Consider the following 19,189-nt stretch of genomic DNA (forward strand, 5'->3'; position numbering starts at 1 on the left):
GGAAATGACAACTCAACTCTGCAGAGTCCTCCTTACTAACATCTGGGGGCTGGTGCCAAAATTGGGAGAGCTGCCTCACAGACTAGTCAAGCAACAGCCTCACGTAGTCATCCTCACGATATTGTATCTTACAGATAATATCCCAGAATCCACCATCACCATCCGTGGCTATGTCCTGTCCCACCGGCAGGAAAGACCCAGCAGAGGTGGTGGCACAGTGGTTTACAGTTGGGAGGGAGTTGCCCCAGGAGTCCTCAACATTGACTCCGGACCCCATGAAGTCTCATGGCATCAGGTCAAACATGGTCAAGGAATCCTCCTGCTGATTATCATGTACTGTTCCCCCTCAGCTGATGAATCAGTGCTCCTCCATGTTGAAGAGCACTTGGAGGAAACGCTGAGGGTGGCGAGGTGCAGATTGTACTCTGGGTGGGGAACATCAATGTCCATCACCAAGAATGGTTCAGTCAAACCACTATTGACCAAGCTAGCCAAGTCCTAAATGACATAGCTGCTAGACTGGGTCTGCGGCAGGTGGTGAGGGAACAAAGAAGAGGGAAAAACATACTTAACCTCATCCTCACCAACCTGCCTGCTGCAGGTGCATCTGTCCATGACAGTATCGGTAGCAGTGACCACCGCAGAGTGTTTGTGGAGACGAAGTCCTGTCTTCACACTGAGGATACACACCATCGTGTTGTGTGGCACTACTACCAGGTTAATTGGGATAGATTTCAAACAGATCTAACAACTCAAGACTGGGCATCCATGAGGCACTGTGGGCCATCAGCAACAGCAGAGTTATATTCAACCATAACCTGTAACCTCATGGCCCGGCATATCTCCCATTCTACATGTACCATCAAGCCAGGGGATCAACCCTGATTCAATGAAGAGTACAGGAGGGCATGCCAGGAGCAGCACCAGGCATACCTAAAAATGAGGAGTCAACCTGGTGAACCTACAACACAGGACTACTTGCATGCCAAACAGCAAAAACAGCAAGTGATAGACAGAGCTAAGTGTTTCCACAAACATTAGATCAGATTTAGGCTCTGCAGTCCTTCTACATCCAGTCGTGAATGGTGGTGGAATAATTAAACAACTCACTGGAGGAGGAGGCTCCAAAAATATCCCCATCCTCAATAATGGGGGTACCCAGCACATCAGTGCAAAAGACAAGGCTGAAGCATTTACAACAATCTTCAGCCAGAAATGCCAATTGGATGATCCATCTCGACCTCCTCTGGAGGTCCCCAGCATCACATATGCCAATTCCACATGATATCAAGAAACGACTGAAGGCACCGGATACTGCAAAGGCTGTGCGCCCCGACAATATTCCGGCAATAGTACTGAAAACTTGTGCTCCAGAACTTGCCATGCCTCTAGCCAAGCTGATCCAGTACTGCTACAACACTGGCACCTACCTGGCTATGTGGAAAATTGCTCAAGTATGTCCTCTACACAAAAAGCAGGACAAATCCAACCTGTCCAATTAGTCTACTCTCGATCATCAGTAATGGAAGAGGACGGCAACAGTGCTATCAAGTGGCACTTGATTAGCGGTAACCTGCTCACTGACACCCAGTTTGTGTTCTGTCAGGGACATTCAGCTCCTGACCTCATTACAGCCTTGGTTCAAACATGGACAAAAGAGCTGAACTCCAGAGGCAAGATGAGAGCGACTGCCCTTGACATCAAGGCAGCATTTGACCGAGTGTGGCATCAAGGAGCCCTAGCAAAACTGCAGTCAATCGGAATCAGGGGGAAAATTATCCACTGGTTGGAGTCAAAGCTAGCACAAAGGAAGATGGTTGTGGTTGTTGGAGGTCAGTCATCTCAGCTCCAGGATCTCGTTCCTTGACATTCTACCATCTAAAGGCACAAGTCAGAAGTGTGATGGAATACTCTCCACTTGCCTAGAACACTTAAGAAGCTCGACACCACTCAGGACAAAGCAGATAGCTTGATTGGCACACCATCCACAAACATTCACGCCCTCCACCACCAACGCACAGTAGCAGCAGTGTGTAACATCTACAAGATGTACTGCAGGAATTCACGAAAAGGTTCCTAAGATAGCACCTTCCAAACCCATGACCTCCACCACCTAGAAGGACAAGGGCAGCAGACAGATGGGAATACCACTACCTTCAAGTTCTCTTCTAAGCCAAACACCATCCTGACTTGAAAATATATCGCTGTTCTTTCATGTCGCTGGGTCAAAATCCTGGAAATCCCTCCCTAACAGCACTGTGGGTGTACCTATGGCTTACCACCACCTTCTCAAGGGAAATTAGGGATGGACAATAAAAATGCTGACCTTGCCAATGATGCCCAAGCTCCGTGAAAGAATAAAAAAAAAAGATCTTTTGACGATCAATTTCATTGCTAACCTTTCCCTACCTTGAATCATTAAAAGCTTCAATACTTTCCTGTTGTACTGGCAAACATTTCTCCCTCAGCCAGCAGCACTGGAATACACATGGTGACTGACCTGAAGCACTGAGTCTGTTTTTCTATCTCCACAGCTGCTGCTAGACCTATATTTCCAGCATTTTCTGTTATTTTAATATAAGTGAAACACTAACTGGTTGTGAACCTTGTTGCTGATTATAGGGTTTTGCTCCCGACCCTCCGAGAGAAAAAATTTCTCCTAATCTCTGTCCTAAACGAGCGACCCCTTATTTTAAAACAGTGACTCCTGGTTCTAGATTCTCCCACAAAAGGAAACATCCTCTCCACATCCACCCTGTCAAACCCCTCAGGATCGTAAAAGTTTCAATCAAGCCGTCTCTCACTCTTCTAAATTCCAGTGGATACAAGCCTACTCTGTCCAATCTTTCCTTATAAGACAATCCACCCATTCCTGGTATTAGTCTAGTAAACCTTCTCTGAACTGCTTCTAATGCATTTACATCCTTAAATAAGGAGACCAGTACTGTACACAGTATTCCAGATGTGGTCTCACCAGTGCTCTGTACAACTGAAGCATAAGCTCCCGACTTTTATATTCAATTCCCCTCACAATAAACGATTACTTGCTGTACTTGCATGCTAGCCTTTTGTGATTCATACACTAGGATATCCGGATCCCTCTGAATCTCAGAGCTCTGCAATCTCTCACCATTTAGATAAAATGCTTCTTTTTTACTCTTCCTGCTAAAATGGACAAGTTCACATTTGCCCACATTATACCCCATTTGTCAGATATTTGCCAACCTATGCCCCTTTGTAGCCTCCTTATGTCCTCTTCACAACTTACTTTCCTACCCATCTTTGTGTCATCAGCAAATTTAGCAACCATCCCTTTAGCCCCTTCATTCAAGTCATATATAAAAATTGTAAAAGGTTGAGGCCCCAGCATTGACCCCTGTGCCACACCACTCGTTATATCCTGCCAGCCAGAAAAAGACCTAATTATGCCTACTCATTGAATGGCAGAGCAGACTCGATGAGCTGAATGGTCTACTTCTGCTCCTGTGTCTTATGGCCTACTCTCTGCTTCCTGTTAGCCAGCCAATCTTCTATCCATGCCAATGTTAGCTCCTTCACCATGAGCTGTTATTTTCTTCAATAACCTTTGATGTGGCACCTTATCAAATGCCTTCTGGAAATCTAAGTACAGCACATCCACTGGTTCCCTTTTATCCACAGTACACATGACTCCTTCAAAGAACTCCAATAAATTGGTTAAACATGATTTCCCTTTTACAAAACCATGTTGACTCTGTATGATTACCTTGAATTTTTCTAAGTGCCCTCCCAAAACATCTTTAATAATAGCTTCTAACATTTTCCCTATGACAGATGTTAAGTTAACTGGCCTGTAGTTTCCTGCTTTCCGTCTCCCTTCCTTGTTGAATAAAGTAGATGCATTTGCTATTTTCCAATCTAATAGAACCTTCCCTGAATCTAGGGAGTTTTGGAAAATTAAAACCAAAGCATCAACTGTCTCCCTAGCAACTTCTTTTAAGACCCTAGGGTGAAATACATCAGGACCCAGGGACTTGTCTGCCTGCAGTTCCAACAATTTGCTCAGTACCACTTCCCCAGTGATTGCAATTTTCTTGAGTTCCTCCCTCCCTTCCAATTCCTGATTTACAGCTATTTCTGGGATGTTACTTGTATCCTCTAGTGAAGACTGATACAAAATACCTATTCAATTCATCTGCTATCTCCTTATTTTCCATTATGAATTCCCCAGAGTCACTTTCTATTATTCACCAATATTCACTTTGTTAACTCTTTTCTTTTTTAAATATCTATAGAAACTCTTACTATCCATTTTTACAATACCAGCTAGCTTTCTCTCCTACTCTTAATTTTTCCCTCATTATTAATCTTTTTATCATTCTTTGCTGTTCTTTATATTCTGTCCAATCTTTTGATATGCCACCTGTGTTTGCGTAATTATATGCTTTCTCTTTAAGTTTGATACTGTCTTTAACTTTCTTAGTTAACCACAGATGGTGGGTCTTCCCCGTTCTCGTCATATCTATTCTATGTACTCTGAAATATGCTTAAAATGTCTGGCACTGCATCTCCAGTGACCCAGTTCACTTTAGCTAACTTTGCTTTCATGCCCTCATAATTGCCCTTATTTAAGTTTAAAATACTAGTCTTGGACCCACACTTCGCTCCCTCAAACTGAATGTAAAATTCAATCATATTATGATCACTGCTACCTAGGGGTAGCTATGAGGTTATTAATTAATCCTATCTCAAGGCTCAATATCAGGTCTAGTATAGCCTGCTCTCTAGTTGGCTCCAGAACATGCTGTTCTAAGAAACTATCTTAAAAACATACTATGAACTTCTCAACTAAGCTCCCTTTGCCTATCTGATTTTTCCAGTCTGTATGTAGATTAAAATCCCCCATAATTATCACCGTACCTTTCTGACAAGCTCCCATTATCTCTTCCTTTATACCCTGTCCAACTGTGTAGTTACAATTAGGGAGCCTGTACACCACTCAGCGACTTTTGCCATATAATTTCTCATCTCAATCCAAGCCTCTTCTACATCCTGGTTTCCTGAACCTAGGTCATCTCGCTCTAATGTGCTAATACCATCATTAATTAACCAAGCCACCCCTCCACCTTTTCCTAGCTTGCAGTCCTTCCTAAATGTCACATACCCTTCAATATTCTGGTCCCAATCTATATCACCCTGCAGCTAAGTCTGTGAAATGGCTATCAGATCATATTTACTTATTTCTCTTTGCACCATTAGTTCATCTGTCTTGTTTCGAATGCTATGTGCATTTAGATACAGAGCCTTTAGTTTTGTCCTTTTATTATTTTTATATCATCTAGCCTTATCTGGTTTATTCTTTGATTTGTACTCTGTCACTTCCTGTCACTGTCTATTATCAAGTCCCATATTAGTATCTTTCTCCCTTGCCTTATCTCTACTCTTTCATTTACCACATCTTCCCAAATTTGATCCCTTGCACCTGCTATTTTGTTAGAACACCAGTCCCAGCATGGTTCAGGTACAGCCCACACTTTCTCCAGTACTGGCACCAGTACCCCACAAACCGGAATCCACTTCTCCTGCACCAGTCTTTTAGCCATGCATTTATTTCTCTAATTATATTTGCCCTATGCCAATTTGCACATGATTCAGGTAATAATCCAGAGATTATTACCTTTGAGGTTCTGCTTCTTAATTTGGTGCCTAGCTCCTCATACTATACACAATTTCCTTCCTCGTCCTGCCTATGTCATTGGTACCTACATGAACCATGACCACTGGATCCTCCCTCTCCCATCGTGAGTTCCTCTCTGGCCCTAAACAAACGTCCCGAACTCTGGCACTGGGCAGGCAACACAACCATCTGGACTCTCGCTCTTTGCTGCAGAGAACAGTGTCAATCCCCTTCAATATACTGTCCCCTAGTGCATTCCTCTTTGCTCCCCCACTTGAATGGCTTCCTGTACCATGGTGCCATGGTCAGTTTGCTCATCCACCTTCCAGCCCCCACTCTCATCCAAACAAGCTGAAAGAATGTCAAATCTGTTGACAGTTGCAGAGGCTTGCATCCCTGCCTTCTGAATCCCCTTACCTCACTTGCAATTACACCCTCCTGTCCCTGACCACAGACCAAATGAGAAGACCCTATCCTGAGGAGTATGACTGCCTCCTGGTACAAAGCATCCAGGTAACTTTCCCCCCTCCATTAAGCATGGCCGTGTCTGCAGCTCAGCCTCCAGCTCAATGACTGGAAGCTCCTCACTTACTGCAGACGTGTTTGTTCTGAATCGCAATGTTACCCAGGAGCTCCCACATGTTGCAGCCTTGACACATCACCTGTTCTGCCATCCTTATTGTGTTTTATTTAACTACTTAATTATACAATTCAATTATTTATTTTCTTTCATGCATTTTATTAGTCTTACCACAAATTCCTGTACTATTTTAAATCTTAAGGATAGAGTGGACCTTAACCACTCACCAGGTACTAACCTCTATCCCCTGTGGTACAGTAACAACTGGATCCTACAGGGTGAGAAAGGCAGCAAAAGGAAACCTCCCTCCCCTCATCACCAAACTCCCTCAACTCACCAAACTCCAGCAATCCAGACATTTACTTTCTCGCGCCCTCCACACTCTCCAGAACTTTCCCGATTGTTCCTCCTCCTCCATCAAATCCGCCACATCTCCCCCGGCCCCTCACCTCCTGAGACTCAGCCTGGACTCAGACACCAAACGTTAACTGTCTGTCCGCCCCGACCGGCTGAGCCCGCGCGCCCGCGCGCTCTCTCTCTCTCTCTTTGGGAACTGACGCGAGTTTTGGAACCAGGGGGCGGGGTCAGGGGGTGGGGCCGGGGGGGGGGGGGGCGGGAGGACAGGAGGTGGGACCAGGTGAGGCGGGAGGACTGGGGCAGGACAGGGGGGGCGGGACCAGGGGGCGGGCCGGAAGCCTCGGCCCGAGTGTCGCGGGCCGGCCGGAAGTGGCCGTTGGTCATGGCGGCGCTCTTTGCGCGCGCGGTTTTCTACCCGAGTCTCGGTTACAACATCTTTATGTCGAAGGTGTGGGGCCGGCACTGGTATGACCGCATCGACCAGACCGTCATCATCGGAGCCCTGCCCTTCCGCTCCCTCACCGAGGAGGTAGGGGGAGGGGGGAGTGAGGGACATGGGGGGCGGGGGGAGTGGGGAGGGGGTAACGAGGGGAGGGGAAGGGGAGGGGCTGGGAAGTAACGAGGGGAGGGGGAGGGGGAGGTAACGAGGGGAGGGGGAGGGGAGGTAGGGAGGGGGAGGGGCTGGGAGGTAACGAGGGGAGGGGGAGGGGCTGGGAGGTAACGAGGGGAGGGGGTGGGAGGTAACGGGGAAGGGGAGGGGCTGGGAGGTAACGAGGGGAGGGGGTGGGAGGTAACGGGGAAGGGGAGGGGCTGGGAGGTAACAAGGGGAGGGGCTGGGAGGTAACGAGGGGAGGGGGTGGGAGGTAACGGGGAAGGGGAGGGGCTGGGAGGTAACGAGGGGAGGGGCTGGGAGGTAACGAGGGGAGGGGGTGGGAGGTAACGGGGAAGGGGAGGGGCTGGGAAGTAACGAGGGGAGGGGCTGGGAGGTAACGAGGGGAGGGGGTGGGAGGTAACGGGGAAGGGGAGGGGGTGGGAGGTAACGAGGGGAGGGGGAGCGTCTGGGAGGTAACGAGGGGAGGGGGTGGGAGGTAACGAGGGGAGGGGGAGCGTCTGGGAGGTAACGAGGGGAGGGGGTGGGAGGTAACGAGGGGAGGGTGTGTCGGGGAGGGGGTGAGGGGGGTAACGAGGGGAGGGGGAGGGGGTGGGAGGTAACGAGGGGAGGGGGAGGGGGTGGGAGGTAACGAGGGGAGGGGTGGGGGGTAATGAGGGGAGGGGTGGGGGGTAACGAGGGGAGGGGGTGTCGGGGGGAGGGGGTGAGGGGGGTAACGAGGGGAGGGTGAGGGGGGTAACGAGGGGAGGGTGAGGGGGGTAACGAGGGGAGGGTGAGGGGTTAACGAGGGGAGGGGGAAGGGGTGGGGGGTAACGGGGGAGGGGGTGGGGGTAGGGAGGGGGTGGGGGTAGGGAGGGGTTGGGGGTAACGAGGGGGGGTGGGGAGGGGAGGGGGAGGGGTGGGGGGTAACGAGGGGAGGGGGTGGGGGTAATGAGGGGAGGGGGGTGGGGGTAACGGGAGGGGGTGGGGGTAACGAGGGGGTGGGGGGGGTAACGAGGGGAGGGGGTGTCGGAGGGGCAAGGGGGGTGAGGGGATGTGGCATGGGGAGGGTGTGTGGGGCGAGGGGGGTGAGGGGATGTAGCGAGGGGAGGGGGTGTGAGGGGTGAGGGCAAGGGGTGAGAGGAAGGGGGTAGAGGGTGTGGGGGTTAGCGAGGGGAGGGGCGAGGGGAGGGGGTGTGGGGAGAGAGGGGGTGTGAGGGGTGAGGGCAAGGGGTGAGAGGGAGGGGGGAGAGGGTGTGGGGGGTAGCGAGGGGAGGGGCGAGGGGAGGGTATGTGGGGGGAGAGGAAGGGAGGGTGAAGGGTGGGTGATGGGAAGGGTAGGAGCGTCAGGGCAGTGACGGAGCGCGGAACCCTGGAAAAAGCACCTAACCTCTACCAGGAATTTGTCTCTTCTTGTTACTGATTCATTTATCATGTTATATTTTTCCTGTTCAAATCCTTTGGTAATTTCCAAGTGTTGGATTGCCCCCAATTCACTCTGTACTCAGTGAATAACATGTTTCTCAAGTCTGTCATTATAATTATATCCTTCCGTCCCCAGTATCTATTTACTCATACTGATATTAGATAATATCACCAACTTTTAACTTTAACACCTATGTGTTCTATTGTACTATTGTCGTTGACATCTTTTGATGATCTGCTTCTATCACTGCTTGTTTGTCCCTACAACCACACCCCCCCTCTCCACCTCTCTCTCTCTCTATCTCTCCACCCCCCACACACACACCTTAAACCAGCTTATATTTCAACTCTTTCTTGGACTCGAACTCAAGTTCTGTCGAAGGGTCATGAGGACTCGAAACGTCAACTCTTTTCTTCTCCGCCGATGCTGCCAGACCTGCTGAGTTTTTCCAGGTAATTCTGTTTTTGTTTTGGATTTCCAGCATCCGCAGTTTTTTTGTTTTTATATCTATTTACTCATCCTACACTGTACTCACAGTGTGACCAGCCCTGGGAACGAGGACTCATTCCATTGTCCCAATGTCCTTTCTACAATAGAGTGCCCAAAACCACACACAGCACTCCAACTGCTAACTCATGTCATTGCTTCCTTTCCTTTTGTTATGATGCTATGTATATAAAATAAACTATCGCATTTACCTGATGTTCAGTTCTGTTTTTAACCATCTATGTGCCTGAACCTGAAGATCTATGTTCCTCTGATCCATTTCAGATTTTACCGTGTGTATTTTCACTTCCCAATCTGTGCTACTTCATATTTTTCTCTTTCAGCTCTATATTTGGAAATTGCTGCACAATCCCCTAACCCAACTCTGGCTTTCTGTCTGCTTTCATGTTCTTGAGTTTATCAGACCCCGGATTTGTATTATCAGGAAGTTTTGATGATTTCTCCGAGCTAATATCCAGATTGTTCCTTCTGCCCTTGGCACACAAATCCAAGAAGCTTCCATTTACTTCTGCTCTCTGCTTTCTATCCTTCAGTAATTCTTAATGTGTTTGGACTTGCAGTTAGTGAGGAAAGAGAATGTGCGAGGAGTGATAACCATGACTGAAGAATATGAAACCAAATTCTTTGTAAACACAGCCAAGGTGAGTATAGAAATGAAACCTAATAAATGAGATTTCCCAGGAGTTAAGGTACCGTTCAGAGTGAAACTCTGAGCTGGGGGAGCACTTTCCTCTGGTGTAGTGCTGGAAAAATACAAAACAAAACTCAGCTTTGAGATAAGGCAGTAATATTTTTATGGTTTTTGTAATTTGTGAGAAAACATGCTGTAATACTAGTCTGTGTCATCGATTGTGACCAGGTGTTTTCATATTTCACTCTTACACTGTGTCGTTTCCATGAAACACTCAGAAATGTGACTGAACAATATCATGTGTCAAATCAAATAAGGAGAATTGCAAGGTAATGATTTAAGTAAGAATCGTGATATCAAGAAACAGCTGAAGGTACTGGATACGGCAAAGGCTATGGGCTCCTGACAATGTTTCTGCAATAGTACTGAAGACTTGTGCTCCAGAACTTGCTGCACCCTTAGCCAAGGTGTTCCAGTACAGCTACAACACTGACATCTACCTGGCAATGTGGAACACTGCCCAGGTATGTCCTGTATACAAAAAGTAGGGCAAATCCAACCCGGCCAATTTCCACCCCGCCCCATCAGTCTACTCTCAATCATCAGTAAAGTGATGGAGGGGGTCATCAACAGTGCAATCTACCTACAGCAATAACCAGCTCAGACATTCAGATTATGTCCTGCCAGGGCCACTCAGCTCCTGACCTCATTATGGCTTTGGTTCAAACATGGACAAAAGACCTGAAATCCAGAGGTGAGATGAGAGTGACTGCCCTTGACAGCAGGGTTGCATTTGACCGAGTTTGGCATCAAGGAACCCTCTAAAAACTGGAGTCACGGGGAATCGTGGAAAACTCTCATCTGGTTGGAGTCATACCTAGCATGAAGGAAGATGATTGTGGTTGTTGGAGGTCAGTAATTTCAGCTCCAGGACGTCACTGCAGGAGTTCCTCAGGGTAGTGTCTTCGGCCCAACCATCTTCAGCTGCTTCATCAATGACCTTCCTTCCTTCCATCATAAGGTCAGAAGTGGGGATGTTCGCTGATGATTGCACAATATTCAGCACCATTCACAACTCTTCAGATACTGAAGCAGTCCATGTCCAAATGCAGCAGGACTTGGACAATATCCAGGCTTGAGCTGACAAGTGGCAAGTAACATTCGAGCCACACAAGTGCCAGGCAATAACAATTTGCAACAAGAGAGAATCTAATTATTGCCCTTTGATGTGCAATGGCATTACCATCACTGAATCCTCCACAATCAACATTCTCGGGGTTGCCATTGACCAGAAACTGAACTGGACTAGCTATATAAATGCTGTGGCTGCAAGAGCAGGTCAGAGGCTAGGAATCCTGTGGCGAGTAACTCACCTGACTCCCCAGAGCATGTCCACCAACTACAAGGGAACAAGTCAGGAGTGTGATGAAATACTCTACTTGCCTGGATCAGTGCAGCTCCCACAACAAATCAATAAGCTTGACACCATCCAGGACAAAGCAGTCCACTTGATTGGCACCACATCCACAAACATTCATTCCCCCCACCACCGACGCACAGTAGCAGCAGTATGTACCATCTACAAGATTCACTGCAGGAATTTACCAAGGGTCATTCGACAGCACCTTCCAAACCCACGATCGCAACCATCTAGAAGGACAAGGGCAGCAGATGGATGGGAGGACCACCACCTGCAAGTTCCCCTCCAAGTCACTCACCATCCTGACTTGGAAATATATCGCCGTTCCTTCACTGTCGCTGGGTCAAAATCCAGGAACTCCCTCCCTAACAGCACTGTGGGTATACCTACAACACAGGGATTGCAGCAGTTCAAGAAGGCAGCTCATCATCACCTTCTTAAGGGCAATTAGGGATGGACAATAAATGCTGGCCCAGAAGCAAAGCCCACATTCCTTGAATGAATAATAAAAAAAATCTGCCCAGGCTTTGCAGTTCTGCTCATTCATGTGATTAGCAGACATGGGGCAGAATTTTACGTTTCCCCGCCGGCAGGTTTGTAGGTGGGGGAGGAGGGGAAGGAGGCCTTCCCTCTGGGCTCCCACACACCCCAACCTCTCTACAATTTTATGGTGGGATGAGCAATGCCTAGGCCAGCGTTGCTTTTGCCCCAATTGAGGCGTTTAAGTGGCCAATGAATGACCATTTAAGGGCCATTTTCTGCCCTGCCTCAATTTGGGCAGGGGGAAGCCCAGAAAGTGACCCTGCTCAGGTCTCGGGTGGGAAGTGGGCTGGTGGGCGCCTCCATCAACAGCCTCCTTTCAGCATTGCTGCCCATCATGTTTCACTCTGCAGCAATGGACAAACTGAACATTGGCCAATTCGCTTTCCTCCTTTGGCTTGGGTGCTATGTTTTGATGGTGCTGTTATTACTCCCTTCAAATTCCCATAGCATCTGTTTCATTGCTTTTTGTGACCTGCAATATGATGAAAATGAAAAACATATGTCAAATGCAGAACCTGTAGTAAGATGAGATTTATGTTACTGGCTTTGTTGCACAAGCAGGACCATGTTTTAGAGGAGGAACCCGTTAGTATTGTCACTCAGGATGAAAATGTGGTGCAGTTGGAAATTTCCACTTGCACAGTAACACAAAGTGCATCCTTTTGAAGATTTTGTATTTGTGTGAATGTTTTCTTCTATTTATTCTGCAGAAATATGTTTATTCTTGAGAGAAAACCCAGCAGAAGTATGGAGTGCTACTAAGCAGTGTGGCGATATGTGTATATTTTTATTTTTTTATGAACATGTGTAGGTAAATATGCTGTGCCTGTGGAGTCTAAGGGATGAAAGAGTAAGCGTGTTATCTCTGCATTTGTAATGAGGCCTATGGTGGGTTTTAGTTTACAAGCTAACAGAGTAGATTTGAAATTTACATTTGGGGTTAAGTGTTGAAGTTGATATGTAGCTATTGCATTTCAAAAGAGACTCAAGGGTATAAATGAACATTTGCATCTTACGGGAGATTCATGCGTAAACAGGGGCAGACATTTTAAATATTGATCCAATGTAGAGGTAGGAAAGGAACATAAAAGGTTTTAATATTTGGGGAACCTAAATTTAAAGGGACTTGTGAAGACTATGGAGAACGAAGGTGAAAGGGAAAAAAGTATTTATGAGAACAGATTTTCAGCTGGAGTGAGTTGCTGTGGGGCATGTCTCGCTGAAGGCCAGCTCCTGTGTTTTTGGATGTGAAAGATTTTTTGCTGAAGAAAGCAACTCAGTCTTAGGTCAGGAGAATATTTGTCCTGTGAAACAGTTTATTTTGAATCTGCCTTTGGGAAAACCACATCAGTGTGTCTTGGTTCTGGGAAGTTGTGGATTGCAGTGAAAGGCAATTTCTTGATTTGGGTAATATTTCCCGGTTTTACAGTTAAGAATCTATAAGGGCTGTTGCTGAAAAGATAGTCTTATTGTGTACCTTTGGTAAAACATTGGGGGTTATTTTGTAAGATCTTTTCTAACTGTGTATCTTTTATCTTGTGCATTTTAGTTTTATCTTTTAATAAACATTTTTTAATTCTTTGAATTTCAAAACTTATCTCTGAAGACCTGTGTTCTGTAACTATCCCTTCATGTTTCTACATACAAGAAAAAAATTACAATCAGCCAAGATGGACTTCAGTCTGAGATCTGGCTTGCTCAGCATTAACATCAGCTGTGGTTGTAACTGCGGTTTTAGTTCTGAGTTTTGTGTTTCTTGGTATCATCATTAAATGCACAGAATTTCTGCTATGATCCTTTGAAGTAAACAGATTTAGAGAACATCAAATGATGTGACCTTTCTGCACATGCTGCAAAAAAAGCTGAAGTGCTGTAATGCATTTGATTGAACAAACCAGTTTTTTTGAATATATAGGTTGTCAGTCAGTTCTGAGCGTTGTTATTCGAATCTTACACGCTAAGTTCACTGTTGCTTGGCTTTGCCTTGTGACCAGAAGTGTGATTGTTTGACACATTGATTCTATCCTAAGATTATATACAAGAAATGAAAATTTTATTGAGAAATACGACATTCTTTGAGGTGTTACACTCCATTGTATGCTTTCAAGTTAAATCCCTAATTGAGGTTGTGTTTCAGGAATGGGAATCATTTGGTGTGGAGCAGTTGTGTCTCAGTACGGTCGATATACTTGGAGTACCGAAATTAGAAGACCTGAAAAGGGGCGTTGATTTTGTTACGAAACATGGTAAAAATGGAAGCAGTGTGTATGTGCACTGTAAGGCTGGACGATCTCGCAGTGCCACTATGGTGGCAGCATATTTAATTCATGTATGTTGAATGGTGCTAAAGCTTTTACTGTAAATATAAATAGCTTATTTACAAAGAAAGATTACTGTGAGGTAAACTTTGAGTAGGTATTTTATTTTTGAAAATTTAGAAACTTCAAATTACAAAATCACAGTTGTAATAAGTTATTTATCTCTATGTAATTAGAAATGTCCTTTTATTAGTACAATTTAAAAAGTGAAAGAGGGGTAAGTTAAATATTAACACAGGGTATTTGCCTCATAAACTTAATTTCAAATGCAAGATCAAGTGCAGAGATATATCTTCACTCCAAGCGCCCTTCCCTGTTCTTGCTTTTGACCTGTGGTAGGAGGAAGGGGTTCTGGGAGCAGAGGCTAGTTTTGCAAATGCAGCAAAGGTAGTGATCCCAGTCTTGCTTCAGAAACCTACTGGTGAAATTTATTTTAAATGGTTTTGAGAGCAATGTTGTTTAGTACTAAAACAAAATACTGTGGATGCTGGAAATCTGAAATTATGACAAAATGCTGGGAATACTCAGGTGTGGCAGCATCTGTGGACAGACGAACAAGAGTTAGTGTTTCAGGTCGATGACCTTTCGTCAGAAATGTTAACTCTCTTTCTCCCTGCCTTACCTGCTGTGCATTTCCAGCATTTCCTGTGTTTGTGTTTTTTAGAATATTGAAATAAGTTCAGTAAGAATTATTATAATTTGTGCATTTTGAAACTCTTAACCTTGACCCAATAGCCCAAGTTTGGCTAAGTGTAAACAGTGAAATTTGTGAATTGACAAAGATGAGCAATTTATTTGTCCCTTCCAAAGCTTTCTGAAGTTCAGTGTATCCCAAAACAACATTCACACCTGTAGGGTGTCAGGAAGAGATCATAATTTTCATTGTTATTGGAATTTATTGTAGAGTAATAGTAGGATCTGTGTCTATGTGTGTGTGTATGACTTAATTGAATTAAAAGCAACTGGTCTGAAGGCTTTGATGCATTTTTAAATAAACTAGACTAGCTTGAATTCAACAGAGGTGGTGAAATGTTACACCTAACCAGGGGAAGTTAGGAAACAGTGTGATTATTTTTCCCAAAGATTACTGGTAAATTTGGTACTATGATAGATTTTATTATCAGAGTAGTAAAATCCAAAAGCATAGTGAAACAATGGGAATTTGCATTCAAAGGGGAAAACATGTATAAAGGAGCGAAGATTGTGTGTAAAGGTAGGCATTCTGAGATCTAACACAAGTATGTAAAGTCTCCATCTAAGCCTCAAGCTGTTGTCTACAAAGAACTTAAGCTGAGAAAAACTCACTTTGAATTCGACTCTTCAGGGTATTGTGTGTTACTTTGCCTGGGTCTTTTAAAATCTATGTGACTCACTGATGCCTTAACGGAAGTGTAACTGGGGCTTAGATTAATTAGGGGACTTAGAAGTTATAGTAATTTGTAGATCTATGCATGTGCTTAAAATAATTTATCTTATTAATGAAGGTTTAATTTAGTTTTGGAAAAAACCTATAAGACTCGCTCTTATTACTACTGAATTCAAGACACGCATCTCGGAATAAGTAAAAATCGCAAATAGTTGTGGCAGCTGCTTCAAGTTTCCTTCTGGGATTTGGGCAGCTTGGCATTTACCATCCACCTGCCATAACACGGGAAAAGACTATTTTACAGTTTTATCTTTCGGCATTCTTTTAAAGTTGGGAAATTAAACCACAGTAATGTGTACTTGTCTTAACTACTTTGCATTAGATGTTTAATTCGATTGGGCTAACGTTGAATAAAAAAGTCATAAGAACTTTATGGATTGGCTTTTACCCTCTCCCCTCCATTCTGCTTTTTATTGTCATTTGTTATTGTATACTTCCATTCCTTTCCCTTTCCTGTCTCTTCCTCATCTGCCTATCAGCGCTCCCACCCCAATACCCCTACTTGACCTGAATACTGCACTTGATCTTGACTCCCCCATGTGCATCATCTCTGGTGATTGACTTAACTATAAAAAAGCTTACTCTTTTATTGTTAAATGTTCCTAATTAACTAAAGCACTCCTTCCTTTTTACTTCCTGAGAATGTTACAGCCAGAAATATATAATTTCCTGTCCTGCCTGTAAACAAATTTCCATTAAAGATATAACTGAGAGATCATTCTAATTAGCACATCTAACTTTGTGTCTTTATTTCTAATGATTTGTGATTAGATTCCTTTCTAACTGTTTACTCCTAAATCCTTTCCTTCAGCTGCATCACTGGAGTCCAAAGAAGGCATGTGATTATATTGCATCAATCAGACCTCACATTCTTATTCGCAGCGGCCAGTTTAAAATTCTGAAGCGCTATTATAGTGAACTGTTCTCAGAGGAACCAGACACCCTGTATGAAGCAAAAGGCACTGCAGCTTTCAAGTAGTAAAGCATGACATTTGTGGACATATAAATGCTTAAACCTTTTAAGTGATTCAAATGGTTTAGATTTGAGAGCGGTAACTGGATAGAATATGATTGCAGTAAAGTATCAACTTTCTGTAATAGCTTTCAGAGTCACCAGTTGATATGTTTGTTTCTGTTTGTTGCACTGTAACTATCAGTTCATTTTGAACTTTTGTTGTGATGTTTGCTAATTATAGACAATGTAAAAGCAACTTACAGTCCAGAGAGCATAGTTCTTATTTTTGAAAAATTTTCAGGGATATTAGGAAATTGATAATGCCCTTTAATAATTTCAGTGAAATTTAATGTAACGTCAGTTTTCTGAACTAGCCCTTACTTATACAGTAAATTCTGTATTGCAGTGTTTTCGAGGAGTTAACTTAGGCCAGTAAAAGGATATTTCACTTTTTCAGATCATTTATTAAACGGAAATACTTTGACGTCTCCTGTCAGCTGAATAAAACAGTAAAAGAACAGTACTTTTGTTACTTTTCTGATTGTAAGCGTTGGCTGAATGGGGTTAATTCCATTATCCCATGTTCCCAGGAAGCAGCTTTTTTTTTCTTGCAGGGATCTTAGACTTGCTCCTTGCTGAGGCTATGGGATTGCAGGATCACTCCTAAAACACACCCATGATAAATTGGGTTATGATGTATAATGTATGAAATGTATTTCACTGCTGTATTGCAATTAAACAGTTTTACATGTGTAGATCATTTCATTGAATTTAGTAAAATTAATTATTTCCTCTTTGTAGATTTAGGCAACACTTTTGATTTTTTTCTTTTGGTAACTGGCACTGTACACTTCTATGTAGAAATTTGGGAGAGTGCTTTGCAATATTTAATAACTTATACCTGGTATAACTCAAAAGTGACTCAATTAATTAAAAGGCAATTTTACATCAAGGAGAAGGTAGTGAATGATCAGAGGGAATGAAACTTTAACTGACATTCTCAGTTAATAATCAGTTGGATAACTTCAGATACTTTAATCAATAGCCATTTAATGATAAGTTCAGATACTTTAATCAATAGCCATTTAATGATACTGCAATAGCCATTTAATGATACTGCAATGGCAAACTACCACTGACAAAAACTGACACGAAAATAGTTTAGGGTGAAGCATCAACAGAAAATGAGCTAAGCACCTGCCTTTGGACTGGACAGACATGAATGTAGGAGAGAATGCTTTGCAGTAGAACTATCTCACAAATAGTGAACATGTTTCATTCAAATGAAATAGTAGAACCTTTAAAGTCTGCTACAATATAATTCTACGTAAATTACATATAGTTGTTTGGTGGTACGGAACTTGAGTATTACTGAAAGTTTTTTTGTCAAAGCTTTTCATGCACTCGTCAAGACAATTCGCAAGAATACTAAATGTAAAGGGAACAAAATTCATACTGTATGAGAAGAGATTGCTGATTGGTTGGCAAATGGACTGTGGTAGAGGCATTGCCATGGAGAATGCACCAGTTGATGGTGACTGACAGTTAACTGCTGAGCATTGTTTGAAATTTAAACAGTGGCAGCTACTATGCAGTTGCAACATAAGTGGTACTCGCCATTAATGATGCTGCCGTCAAGCCAAAAAGATGTTCTTTTTATCACACAAATGAGTAATCTGGCATGTGAATTTCAGTGCCAGTGCGATGCTAGGTGTGTAGACCGAAGATCCCAAAGACTAGGGGATCGTATTAAACAGCATATCCCTTCTGTTTGCAATGGGTAGGGTACAGATTGTACCCAATCAACCCGTGCTTGCAAAACTTGAAACAGCATCCAACATTAGATGTGATTGGACATTTGCTAAATAATCCTGTGTTAAGAATTATGCTGACAACCAATTTAAGATTGTCAGTTGAGCTCTCAATGTGATGCATTTGCATGTACTGGAAGCTACATATGGCATATACACAGGACCATGACAGAGAAAATGTACACACGTTGCACCTGTTACAGCTAAAAAATAAGTGACAGCCTTTCATTGGTTCATTCCTCAGGGCAAAGCCTTGAGCAATCAGACTAAAGCTGCCTGGTTTAAATTTCAAACAATGCTTGGTGTTCACTGTCAGTCGCCATCAAGCAGTGTATTCTCTATGGCAATGCCTCTACCAATCAGGATCTGCTTGCCAACCAATCAGCACTCTGTTCTCATACAGTATAAATTGCTGTTCGCTTTACATTTGATGTTGGAGTGAATTGTTCTGATGAGTGAAAGACGAAAAACTTTGACAAAAATGTATTTTTTTCAACAACTTACATATGTTAAACTGAAGAGTCATAGTTCTAACATATGTAAGTTGTTGAAAAAAATACATTAATTGTTCCTCTGCCCACAGTGCTGCCAGACTTGCTGAGTATTTCCAGCACTTTGTTTTTATTTTGCTGTCTATACGCCCATTATGTAAGGGTAGCATAATATTCATGAAGTATTCGAACACCACCAAACACTGCTAATATGCTGTTATTTTATTTGTTCATAGGATGTGGGCATTGCTGTAGCATTTATCGCCCATTCTTAATTGCCCTTGAGAAGGTGATGTGAGCTGCTGCCTTGAACATATGCAGTCCATGTATTTTTGGTGCTCCTGTTAGGTGGGGAGTTTCAAGAAAATTACCCAGCGACAATGGGCGAATGATGATGTCGTTCCCAGTTGGGATGGTGTGTAACTGGGAGGGAAACTTGCAGGTGATGGTGTTCCCATGTGCCTGCAGCCCTTCTGCTT

General features: G+C 43.9%; 1 protein-coding gene across 1 annotated transcript; it reads left to right on the forward strand.

The window, feature by feature from the left end:
- The first annotated feature begins 6,925 nt into the window (after positions 1–6,925).
- On the forward strand, positions 6,926–17,170 carry ptpmt1 (protein tyrosine phosphatase mitochondrial 1). The gene is made up of 4 exons (XM_041198406.1): positions 6,926–7,122; positions 9,676–9,756; positions 13,847–14,038; positions 16,265–17,170. The coding sequence occupies exons 1-4, from the start codon at positions 6,976–6,978 to the stop codon at positions 16,430–16,432; spliced, it is 588 nt and encodes a 195-aa protein (XP_041054340.1). The 5' UTR covers positions 6,926–6,975; the 3' UTR covers positions 16,433–17,170.
- Positions 17,171–19,189: the final 2,019 nt, after the last annotated feature.

Source organism: Carcharodon carcharias, chromosome 10 (genome assembly GCF_017639515.1).
Source record: "Carcharodon carcharias isolate sCarCar2 chromosome 10, sCarCar2.pri, whole genome shotgun sequence".
Taxonomy (NCBI): Eukaryota; Metazoa; Chordata; class Chondrichthyes; order Lamniformes; family Lamnidae; genus Carcharodon; species Carcharodon carcharias.